The following is a 12,064-nucleotide window of genomic DNA, read 5'->3' as shown; positions in this document are numbered from 1 at the left end:
GTGTGTGTGTGTGTTTACTCCAAATGTCAACAGGGGATGCAATATGGGTGTGATTCTAGGGGTACAGTAGGTGGGAGGTACACATCAGACACACAATATTTTTGATGTCTGTTTGTCAGAACTGTCAGATTTGCTCAGTCATCAGCAAACTTCAACAATTTACGCAGCGTGCCTTCTTTGCAAAAATGGTACATCTGCTTTGATTCATGGCTAGGCATATCATGCACAGACAAAAGTCTGAGGCAGGACAAAAGAAGGGAATAGGTTTAAATATTGTTTTTTTTTTTTGTCCACCACATTTTGCCTAAGTTGTCGTTCGAGAGCCCCAAGAGATGAGGCAGTAAATTGTACAGTGTACCATGGACCTACCACCAGAGACTCCAACTCTCCCGTTTTCGACGGGAGATCTCCCGCCGAAAACCCATTTTTGCAAAATCTCCCGTTCTCCCGTTTGAGATTTAATTTCTCCCGCCCTGGCTCTTTGTCTCCCGTTTGAAAGGATTTCTTACATATTTCTATCGTACGTTGAAAAAAACAAGCCTTAATAGATAGCACCAGAGAGCATCTAGAACCGTGGGAATTTCGCGCTTCGCACACATCAACTTGGAGTCTCCCGTTTGCTAGGGGTTTCAGGCGGGAGAATCTCCAGATCAGAAGGTACTTTGGGTTGGAGTCTCTGTTCTGCCTACCACTGGTTGTACAAGCACAGTCTCTTAAAGGGATGGTACAGTATTGGTGGAGATGAGAATTTGGCTTTTAACTTTTTGTGAGATACCAAGAAAACACTAGGATTAAATGATATAGCACAGAGCATACCATTTTAAGAGGAATTCAAAGTTTATGTGATGAAAATCGGGTTTTGAATGACTGATGCATCCCAAAACAAAGTAAAACAAAGCAATCGTAATAAAGTGTGAGTCCCACACTTTATTAGAATTGCTCTTTTTTGGATATCTCAGCCATTTCAAAACCAATTTTCTTCAAATAAACTTTGAATTCCTCATACAATTACATGCTCTTTCATATTTCAGAAGAGGTTTCTCATTATCTCACCAAAAAATGTTAGAAACCTGAAATTAGGTCTCAACTAAAACTATACGATCCCTTTAAATTCTGCATCCTGCCTCACTTCTGTCCTGAAATGAAAGCCTCCCGAACAGTATTGACGCAGAGGACTTAAAAGTAGTAAGCATTGGTTGATGTATGAAAATGCACAGACTTTGTATGTCTATAAATTCATAAAATACATTTGTAGACTTCATAAATACTCCACAAATTCCATAAACGCCATCAATTGTCCATTGGATTTCTCTTCACAGAAATCATAGCCATGCTGAAAATATTTCATTATAATATGTGCTATTCAAAGCAAAAACAGATACAAAAACAAAAGTCTTCCTTAGCCTAGAGGTCCCCCTTAAAATGCATTCTTTCCTGGGCAGTTTAAAGGGATCATACAGTTTTGGTTGAGACCTAATTTCAGGTTTCTAACATTTTTTGGTGAAATAATGAGAAACCTCTAATGAAATATGAAAGAGCATGTAATTCTATGAGGAATTCAACATTTATTTGATGAAAATTGGTTTTGAAATGGCTGATATCCAAAAAAGAGTGATTCTAATAAAGTGTGGGACCCACACTTTATTACGATCGCTTTGTTTTACTTTGTTTTTGGATGTTTCAGTCATTCCAAACCCGATTTTCATCAAATAAACTTTGAATTCCTCTTAAAATGGTATGCTCTGTACTATGTGTATATCATAAGTGTTTTTTTTGTATCTCGCAAAAAGTTTAAAGCCCAATTCTCATCTCCACCAATACTGTACCATCCCTTTAAACTCAGCCTCGGCCAATTTCACCCCCACATGCATGCTTGAACACCTAATCAGTCCCTGAACGCTTCTATCCTCTCCTTTCTCTATCCGTAATCAGAGATTGTTGGGGCGCTAGATGGAAAAAGTTGTTATCCAGATTTCTCCGCTCCCCTCGCTTCTCTGAATTCTTCATTGCGTCATTCGAGCCTGTCCACACCCAAATGTTGTCTTCAAGTCTCTTTCCAACACAAACATACCTGTGTAATGTACAGAAAGTACCATACAGTACTTCTGACATTATTTTTAGACTACTTTGAATTATCATAACACTAGTGCATTGTACTGCATCAAAACACAAAGGCATACACGCGCACACAACCCTACACCCCACCCCCACACACATTAACACTGCTCTTTCATGATTGAGAATATTTTTTGAATAGCAGCACATTCCATGTGTACCTACATGTATAGAAGTGATATAAAGGTATACATGTACCCCACACAGCGCAGCAGAGGCTCTAGTGCCTTGCCTACTCTGCATAATGTCTTGCTATAAATAGTGGCCATCTGGCACTTACTGTACCACTAGCAGTTCCTAGCTGGCAATACCATAGGGACAACATGAGGGTTTTTACATGCCTCAAATGGTGTGATGGATTACATACTGGTGTGACTCACAAGTAGTGTTAATACCCACAAGAGCACAGGAATTTCAGTGTTTCTACGCATATTTTTCAGCAAACAGTAGATGGATAAAAAAGAAATATATGAAATTCCTCAAAAATACTTTTTAGATATACAGTGTAAGGAAGAAGTTACAATGTTTAGTGTATACAGTTCAGTAAGTTACATTCATGATTACAATATTATGACATTTAAAACACAAACATGAACACTACGCTGTTAAGTCAAAGTGACACAAATAACTTTGAAACTTATAAATATTCGCTTCAAATAACGGGTAGCTCTGATTTAATGCATGCAGTACTTATTTCATTCAGTCATGACTTTTAAAAAAAAGTTTTTCAGAATAGTCAGATTTTAGTGGAGTCATTTCATACTGACAGTGCACAGTGAATACATGTACCACTTAGTAATCATAATTTGTACATCAGTGTATTTGTGCCATACAGAAAATTAACTATTCTCTTCCCATGTCATTCCACCCTCTACCCCTCAACCACCCCTTTCATTGCACCTTCATATTTCCATGGAAACCATGAAAAGAATACACAGAAAAAACAGGAACAAAAGCAGTAAAATTTTGAGCGTTAACAGGAGATACTATGAAGTTAAGATCACTCTGAAATCATATTGTCATATTTATCTGCTAATATGATGTTTGATGTACTTTTCAAATGCATCATTTTGGCTACATTACCCTTTTACTTTTCTAACACAATATTCCTCAATCCGATTCCCCCCCTTTTTTTTTGCTTGCATGAAATGTCACTGAAATGCCATAATCACCTTGGGGGCATTATCAATGACGTACTGTACATACGTACGGTTGTACAGCTGTAACTTATTCATAATACATTTATCAAGGATATTAAGTTATCAAACATGATCTTTGTCAACAACAAAAAAGTGACAAAAATTCCTACAAACAACTCACAGTAAACAATTTGTACCCGGTTAAAAAAAAAAAAAAATCAATCTATCCATGGAGTATACTCACATTTAAGAAATCTGATAATTTGGTTTCACTTTCTAAATTTTCCAGGATATGAACATGTCTTTCAAAAGGTGTTTTTCTTTCATGATGCCTACAATGTAGCAGCTTGCATTCATTTTTTCTTAATCAGTTATATAACAGGGCATGATGATTATCAAGCTGGCTAATACATTAAAAAAAATGCATAACATATCAGTTGATGAACACTAGTCTTTATCTTTGGGATGAACTGTATTACACATTTTAAAATAATTCTTAAAGGTAGAATTACTGTCCATTGCCTCAAGAACACCAACACGAAAGCCTTAGAGGGTCCCTGCCTGTCAGAATCACAGAAGGCTAAGATAACGAGAGTGTGGAGTCTCTGTCATTCAGGGATAATGTTCCACATGATGTGTAGCTGAATGTCTCAAAATCTTCTTTGCTGGTTTGAAGGAGCACTGGAAGCTTTCTACAATACATGTAGCTCTCTTCTTGGCATGAACCTGTTTGAGTAAACACTTCAATCAAAGTCCAATGCAATCTTCAGGCTGAACTTAACAGATATATCTGGAAATAGCTTAAAAGATCTTGAGTAAAACTAAGGGCTATAACCCTTTGTTTTGTATGATATATAGTGATGCCAGAAATATCACATATTACCTACAAATGTGGTGAATATTCTACCAAGCACAACAAAAAATATCTGCCACACTGTGTTGGTTCCCATGATATTCTTGTGTAATATGATTGTGCCATAAACCAGTACAGACATCAGTAGTGTCAACAATAAACTTCCCCCTCACTATTAGAGTTGGGGGTCTGTTGATATTAATTACGGTACCAAAACTGATCATACACTTCAAGCACTTAAATGTAAAGACTAAGAAGAGAGGTCCGTGGCAACATCATCAGTCCTTTAAAAGGACTTGTTTGGCCAAAGAAGATGGAAAAAGAGGAGAGGGAAGAATGGAGGTGACATAGGGAGGGTGTAAGGGAGGCAAATAGTAACAGTTGAGGGGCAGCTGGAAGTTGAAGTAGCACTACATGTACATGTAGTGGAGATGAGAGAATACGAGACAGGGACAGGTTGTAAGGACGAACAAAGTGAAAAATCAGGTAAAGGGTTCGGAAATTGGTAGAAAGAGAAAGCTGAACCAGGAAGGGGGTGGGGGGGGGGGGGGGAGGAAATTGAAATATCATGGAGATAAGAGCGAGATGCGAAGAAGGATCTTTCATTTACATCACCACATAAACTTACAAACAACACATGAAATGACTACTTTTAAATTGCTATGACTTGAAAATGGAAAGAGGCAGAAATCCATCAGATGCAAAGGATGTCAGCGTTATTTGTATGAGTATCAAGCAATGTCAATGACCTACAAACAGGTAGAGTTTGAACCTCAAAAGGGGTATTCTTTGTAGTGGCTCTGAAGATTTATCTAGCGAGGCAGGATGGTTGGTGAAGGAGGTGGGGTTCTCTGGTTGGCGTCTTTGAGTCACTGGCCCACAGTGAGTGTGACTGGGTGAATTTGAAGGGTGCTATTTCTTCGCACAATATGAGACAGAGAAGGTAGAAGTAAAAACAGGACTTCTGCTGGGCCCTGTTTCATAAAAAGTTGATATGATAGCAACTCTTGCTGGAATGGCAATTGTCATGGTAACAATGAGAATCCAGCTTCCTGATTGGCTGTTGCTATTGGAAGTTGCCATTCCAGCAAGAGTTGCCATCCTAACATCTTTTATGAAACAGGGCCCTGGAATGACAGCATTCAGGACCCTCTGCTGGGGGCGGGGTATCACCCTTATAGGGAACGCAAACCCAAAGAGCAATGTGGATTGAGTAACATTAGTAGAACACATCAGTGAAAGTTTGAGGAAAATCGGACAATCGATGCAAAAGTTATGAATTTTTAAAGTTTTGGTGTTGGAACTGCTGGATGAGGAGACTACTAGAGGTTATGACGTATGAGTGGACAACAACATAAAGAAAATATAAAAGGAATTCCACAAAAATTTACTTTTCTAGCAAAATGAAAGAGTCCTTGACTAACCGTTTTCAGAAAGCAGGGGGAATAATTGCTACCCCTACAGTTTGTATACAGGTACATGTCAGTATCAAGTTGATGGAATGTGTAATTTTCATGAAAAATGAATTTTTATTGAATTCTCTGTATATTTTCCTTATATTGTAGTCCACTCATACATCATAACCTCTAGTACCGGTAGTCTCTTTACCAAGCAGTTCCAACACCCAAATTTCTAAAATTCATAGCTTTTGCATCGATTGCCCGATTTTCCTCAAACTTTCACTGATGTGTTCTAGATACTAATGTTACTGCTTTCACTCAATCCACATTGCTCTTTGGGTTTGCGTTCCCTTTAATGCTGGTAGATCAGCCCTCTGAAACATGATGGTGGTCGGTGCATATGACAACAGTGGAAGGTGAACGACTCCACAGCCAAAATGAATTCGCGGGAAGGATGGCATTTCATACATTGTAGGTTAATTCCAGCCTCTGGAACTGCATATTGGAGATGATGATGATGACACACGCAGGTGCTACATGCATTCCTTGATCAGTGTATTAAAATCTGTTAAATTCTCTTTGTCTTGTATACTGTATATGATGTGCCATCACAAACTGTATAGTCTCCTCATCAAATGATGGCTGCATAGAAACTTTAAAAATTCATAACTTTTGAATAGATTGCCAGATTTTCCTCAAACTCTCAGTGGTTTTCCTCAAACTTTCAGTGCTGTGTTCTATTAATATTGCTGCATTCACTCAATCCACATATACTATATTGTACTACATGTATGTAGTCTATATGGGTAAACTCGTCCTTTATTAAAATACTTACATGTCTTTAATGGAAGCTAAAATGGGATTGATAGCTTAAAATCCCATCAGCGAAGGCTCACGAGGATGACAATGATGAATTGACAGCAAGACTTCCTTACAATGTGTACAAGTCGTATGTCCCCCTCCCATATCTCACCACTTGCCTTCAATTATGTGTGTGGGACTGTCAAAGTACGTGCATCTGTGCTTGTGAACTAGCGAGGGTAGGGTAGAGTAGAGTGGTATGGCAAAAATAGTGGGGTGGGGGGGTGGGGAAGGTACATAAAGTCTTTCGGAAGTGAATTGTCTTAGGGCACAACTACTGCTGCCAGCAGAATTGCAGCAAAATTAGAATCTAATCTTTGGAGCCACAATGACTCGCTCTGCTAACTAGTAACTGTAGATTTATAAAAACAAAACAAAAAACAAAAACAAAAAACCCACAAAAAATAGTCTGCAGCATAAACAATATTTACAAATCATACATGTTATGTGTATGTATGGCTTCCTGGAGACTGCTTTGTATAAAAAAGGAACAACTCATTTGGTGTAGAATCTACTGGTAATTTAATCATACTACAGTGTACACGTAGCAAGTTTGCCACACAATGTTCCCTCCTGGTCACCAAATACTGTATACATTGCATATTTTGCGAGGTTCTTATTTTTGTCAATTTTGCGAGCTGAGTGGTATTTGCAAGTTTAAAAACATGAGAAAATATTAATTCTGATCACGACCTGAATGTGACATGCACCAATACATTTCTCTCGCTACTAGAGAGTTACTGCTTTACTCCACTGTTGTCTAGTATTTAACGTTAGACTATTAATTGTGAATTTAACACTTACAAAATTGTCTGGAAATCTCGTTCGCATACACTTGCTACAGTGTAAATATAACTTATAAGGCATGTACAGTTCTCAAAATCCAGACTCGTTAATACATAATTAATCATTGATCTGCTACATTTAGTGGTGAAAAGCTTTCCATTGACCTGTAGTGAAAGGTTTACAATAGTACTAGTATGGTAGGAGATCTATCTACAAAAAGTACAACGCAAGGTAACTGCGACCAGCCCCAACACGCAGTGTTGGGGCTGCGCATTGTAGCAGACATGATCATGACAGGCGAAGTATAGCGCCTAAAAATCAATATGAAATCGCAAAAATTCCGCAATATGAAGACTTACAGGTGAAGATGTAATGTTGAACACTGACTGCGTTCAACTTTTGGTTCTGGTAATAGTCCCTTTCTGCTCGGTTTGATGAGTTAAATGCGACTCGGTCGAGAGGAACTCGGGAGAACTACATCTTATACAGTAAATGGATTTGAGATTTGTGCGCATGCGCTGGCCATCAAGTCGTGTAGCTTTGTGGCAAGGCCTTATCATAATGTTGGCAAACCCTCTCGCTGTATATTGCGTTGCTTTCTGGGTGGGTGCGCGCGCGCACGCCTTGTCAGAAGGCTAAACGCATTGCGACTCCGCTAGCACATGAATATTTACGTGCGCAGTGTACTGCATACTGATTTCGAAAATGGTGAATGGGATGGGGAGCTAGGACTACGGACCCGTATATGGCCGTGAAAAAAACGTTTTTTCAAGATCATTGGACCAATGTGAACAAGAACAAGGTGAACGTAGGGTATTAATTAGATAAGAATCTTATGTATAGTATAAAAGTACGTTTTTTCCTCGTGATATTCGAAACCTACGGAGGTGCGAAAATCTGTGACAGACTGTGTATGTTTTTCAAGCTTACCGATATAGCACTCTATTGACTCAGGACGCTCCCACAGTGTGTAACTGTGTATACGGAGCGTCCCGGGGTTAAACGCAAGGCAACTCGAGATGAATGTTTCCACAATGGGACAAACTGGCAACTTACTCTTTCACAACAAAAAATGGATCTTCCAGTGACATCTTCACCTTCGGTGTAGACCAATGTCCTCTCCAGTCAGGTGTGTGAAGGGTATGGCTTGGAAGAATCTTCCACGTTAGTTCTATGGGAAATTCAGAAATGCGTCCTTTTATTTTTACCCTTTAGTTCCAGCAGGCTTTCCGTCAGTTCATCAGTGCCAGTGCAGTGGACATCACTCATTAGGATGTCTCAGCAACTCTCCTCCTGGCTGCACTAATCTAAATTTAATGAAAGCGAAAGCTAACATTTACAGTCACAGAAGTACTCAAATTAAGGCTTAAAGTCAATCAACACATCTCATCTCATAAAGATACATAAACGTGATATTTTCTTCAGTTTCGCTGCAGATAACAGAACCCTAAATCGGTGGAACGGACGGAACGATGCTATATGTTGTTGTGCCCTTATCGCAGCATCAATGTCGCCTAAGCTGCCCCGCTGTGTTCCTATGAATTTACGGTCACCGATCCACTCATAAGGACAGCAAACGCCGACAAGAGGATCTGCTTCGTGCCCCTTTCTTTTTGAGATATTACGTCGATCTTCCAACAATAACATCAGTGTATGACCAGATCCATAATTAGTGAGTGACTGTATCCTGGGGAACAAAAATAAAGTTGGAATTCCCCTAAATTTCCCAATGCTTTCCGGTGCGCCAGGCAGTAGTCATGACCTTTGCGATCGAGTACCGTGCGTGACGTATCCGTACATTGATGTACATATCGTACATACATGCACACAATATATCATACGTAGAAATGTAGGTACGTGTAACGTGTTCAGCGTTGAGCTAGTAGCTCGATGTGTCCGAAGATCGCAGATGGCGCTGTTCATCGCAATACGACACACACTAGCATGCAGTGAGTGCAGTAGGATCGACCCTCGACCCTTTCTCGCAGCTCAATCCCAACTGAAACACACAGAATTTTACATACCGAATAAGGCCAGCCCGTGAACCAGTGCAGGATCAATGTGCAATCTCAATGAGCCGGCGAATTAGTGAAATATCGTCATCTTTTGAGAGAACATAACGCTTGATGAGGTGAGATCATTGTTTGCATCGTCTCGTGATCCACAGTTTGTTATCTAACAAGTTAACGAAAATCATGATAAAGTGCTAAATTTACTGGATAGGAATCTAGAGAAGTAAGACAACTCCAGCAAGTCTAAACTAACGTGTTACACTGTTGTAACTGTGAAGACGAAGTGTTATTTACTGTGATCATTGTGACTGTCTGTGAGTGTGAGTGTTATTCCAAAAATCCAAGTATGAACGTTAGACAGTGTCAATCATAACATATCTAAATTTTACACTTGTAGTAGTACTAGTACAGTGACGGACAGTGTAGTGGAAAGTTGGGCAATCATTAGACAGAAAGATCCGTCTGTCAGGAGGAGTCTTTTATTTTTTTTGACGTTGTCACTCTCCGGAGGAGACAATCCCTTACTTGCCAACTCTAACTTGTTACCGCATTTGAATGATTTCATTAGCATTCCAGCTAGCGCTGCTCGCATAGGCATCCTGGATTCTACCGCTTTCTCAAATGAAAATGTTGGCAAGTACTGTATGCAATCCGTGAAGCCAGACGCAGTCTCTGCGGAACATATCCCCGACGACCAGATACAGACCGATTTTCGGTCAAGGCAATCATGCACTTTACGCCTACGGTTATACGGCCCTTTAATTAGGTCTATTGGTAGACGTTTCTACCTGTGACGTGTGCCAAGGTGATATCCCATGAACCACCACGCACTGAGCAGCCGGCGCGGCAAGCTAGTTGTTCTTGTTGTAATGGAAAGCCGTTTGACAAGTAATATTACAATGTCACTAAAGCCCTCCTCGCCCTATGATTTTGACACATCAAACACTGCGTGTTATTGCATGTCTTTGCTCTCTGCTGCAGGATTATCGAGCTACAATTTGCAATGTTACCTCGCTGAAAATTGCCATGGTCGTGGCGCAAAGTTTGAAGAAGTCAGCGATACAATACTTCCATTTTTGAACATCCTAGCTAGATAGCCACATCGATTAGATGTGCAAATATGCTATGTTAATGTCTCCTTCATCCATCTGCTGCCACCACAATTCGCGAGGCTTGTGTGTGTGTGTGTGTGTGTGTGCGTGTACAATGACAATGTAGTGGCTAGGCTGTTCATAAATCGGTAACTGTGCAGGTAGTGGACAGTAAGAGACTGGCGGATCAGTATATAAGCTTTTTGTGGATTCTTTTTTTGTCGAATGTATTTCACAGAATAATTTTACCAAGCTAAGGACAGTGGACATGTGCCCTCTGCAATAGGTTAATTAGTGATCCCCTGCTTGAGATAAAATACAGTATCCAATTTAAAATCATGAATGAAGGATGAAACTTTACAACTGTTGAGTTGCATGGCATGCCATGCATGCACAGCATCTTGTACTCTCTGATTGTGCATGCCACGCAGGGGGGAAGGGAATTAGAGCAAAGGTGGCGTACCATAAGTGCTTTCATTACGCACACACATCGACATGTATACATTGTATGCACACACATCCAACACCAGATCCCACACACCCACCTGCACACAGTACCGGAGCGGAACACATGCTCTCGACCTGCAGTGCCTGATAGGTACTTGAATTCGCATACACTGCTCGATTAGGGGACAATCTTGCACCGATAATAATAGGGCCGTAAAGTGCACGATTGCCGAAAGTTGGGCTTAACTGCAGAAAACATGTGACTGTACTGTAGTTTGTCAACCAACGGCCTATGAAGAGAAGTGCCTGTGACGTCATTTGGTCAGACTAAATCGTATTCGTAGGTTCATTGCTTCATTGGTTTGTAAGCCAGAGACTTCCCCACCGCAGGAAGGTGGTGTAGCAATATCAGAAATAGCCCCAATCGTAGGCTTTTTGGTTCATTGGTTCGTTGACCAGAGACTTTGGCAAAATCGAAAATTTGGCCCCACTGCAGGGCACGTGCATCCAAGCGTAAGCAAGCAAGGTTAGGGTAGTATAGGCTTGTATCTGCTTTTAAAATCTTTTAAAAGTCTTTTCAAGAATAAAAGAAAGAAAGAAAGAAAAATAGAAGGAAAGAAAAAAAAAAGAAAAAGAAAGAAGGAAGATATAGATACGGTAAGAAAGATTGTCGGTTTGTCGGTACGTTGGCCAGAGACTTCACAGTGTAATTTCAAGTAGCTTTACCACCTACTACCCCAGTTTGTAGGTTGTTGGCCAACCTACTGTCATGTATACACTTCGCGTGACGTGGTATTCTACAGACTGTTGTTCCAAAAGTTGAGTCTTGTCAAACTGTTGGATTGTGCATTAGAAACTGTACATTTACAGCATTTGTAAGAGGCTTGCTACAGACAGTGTACTGTAATCAATTTAAAGTACTAGTACATAGCAGAGCCTTGCCCATGCATGGTTCTGACGTCAGCAGTTAGGGGAGGTGTATGTCTATGAGCATGAGACTATGGACGTTGTTGCTTGCAATTTAGTGTAGTTCTAGTGATTTCTAATTCATTATTTTTCCTTAGTAAACTTATACGTGTATTAATACAGACATGGATGAATCAGATGTATTGTGCAGATGATATGGCATAACGAACATGTCATCTCCTTTTCTCACTTTAATGTACCGGTACATTGTATGGTAGTGTCGAGACTGGTGAGAGTTTTAGTCAAGACATACATCCATGGGTAATCTGTAGCATGGTGTAGTTGGATGTACATCAGTACCTCGAAATTGATTCATATAAACATACAATAAATGACAAGTTTTAAATCCAGTGCTCATTACTATGTTGTTAAGTATTGTATTATTATGTATGAT

The 12,064-nt window shown here is 39.8% G+C and overlaps 1 protein-coding gene across 1 annotated transcript in view; it reads right to left on the bottom strand.

The window, feature by feature from the left end:
• Positions 1-8,915, bottom strand: part of LOC139744085 (syntaxin-6-like) — a 32,715-nt gene extending 23,800 nt beyond the window's left edge. The window contains exon 1 of the mRNA XM_071654546.1: positions 8,211-8,915. Within this exon, the coding sequence (XP_071510647.1) occupies positions 8,211-8,245 (35 nt within the window). The 5' untranslated portion in view covers positions 8,246-8,915. The remainder of the gene's footprint in view (positions 1-8,210) is intronic.
• Positions 8,916-12,064: the final 3,149 nt, after the last annotated feature.

Source organism: Diadema antillarum, unplaced genomic scaffold (genome assembly GCF_040938485.1).
Source record: "Diadema antillarum isolate AM-2024a unplaced genomic scaffold, OU_Dant_1.0 scf00000035, whole genome shotgun sequence".
Classification (NCBI taxonomy): domain Eukaryota; kingdom Metazoa; phylum Echinodermata; class Echinoidea; order Diadematoida; family Diadematidae; genus Diadema; species Diadema antillarum.
Note: the sequence above shows the minus strand (reverse complement) of the source record. Positions and strands in the feature narration are given on the sequence as shown.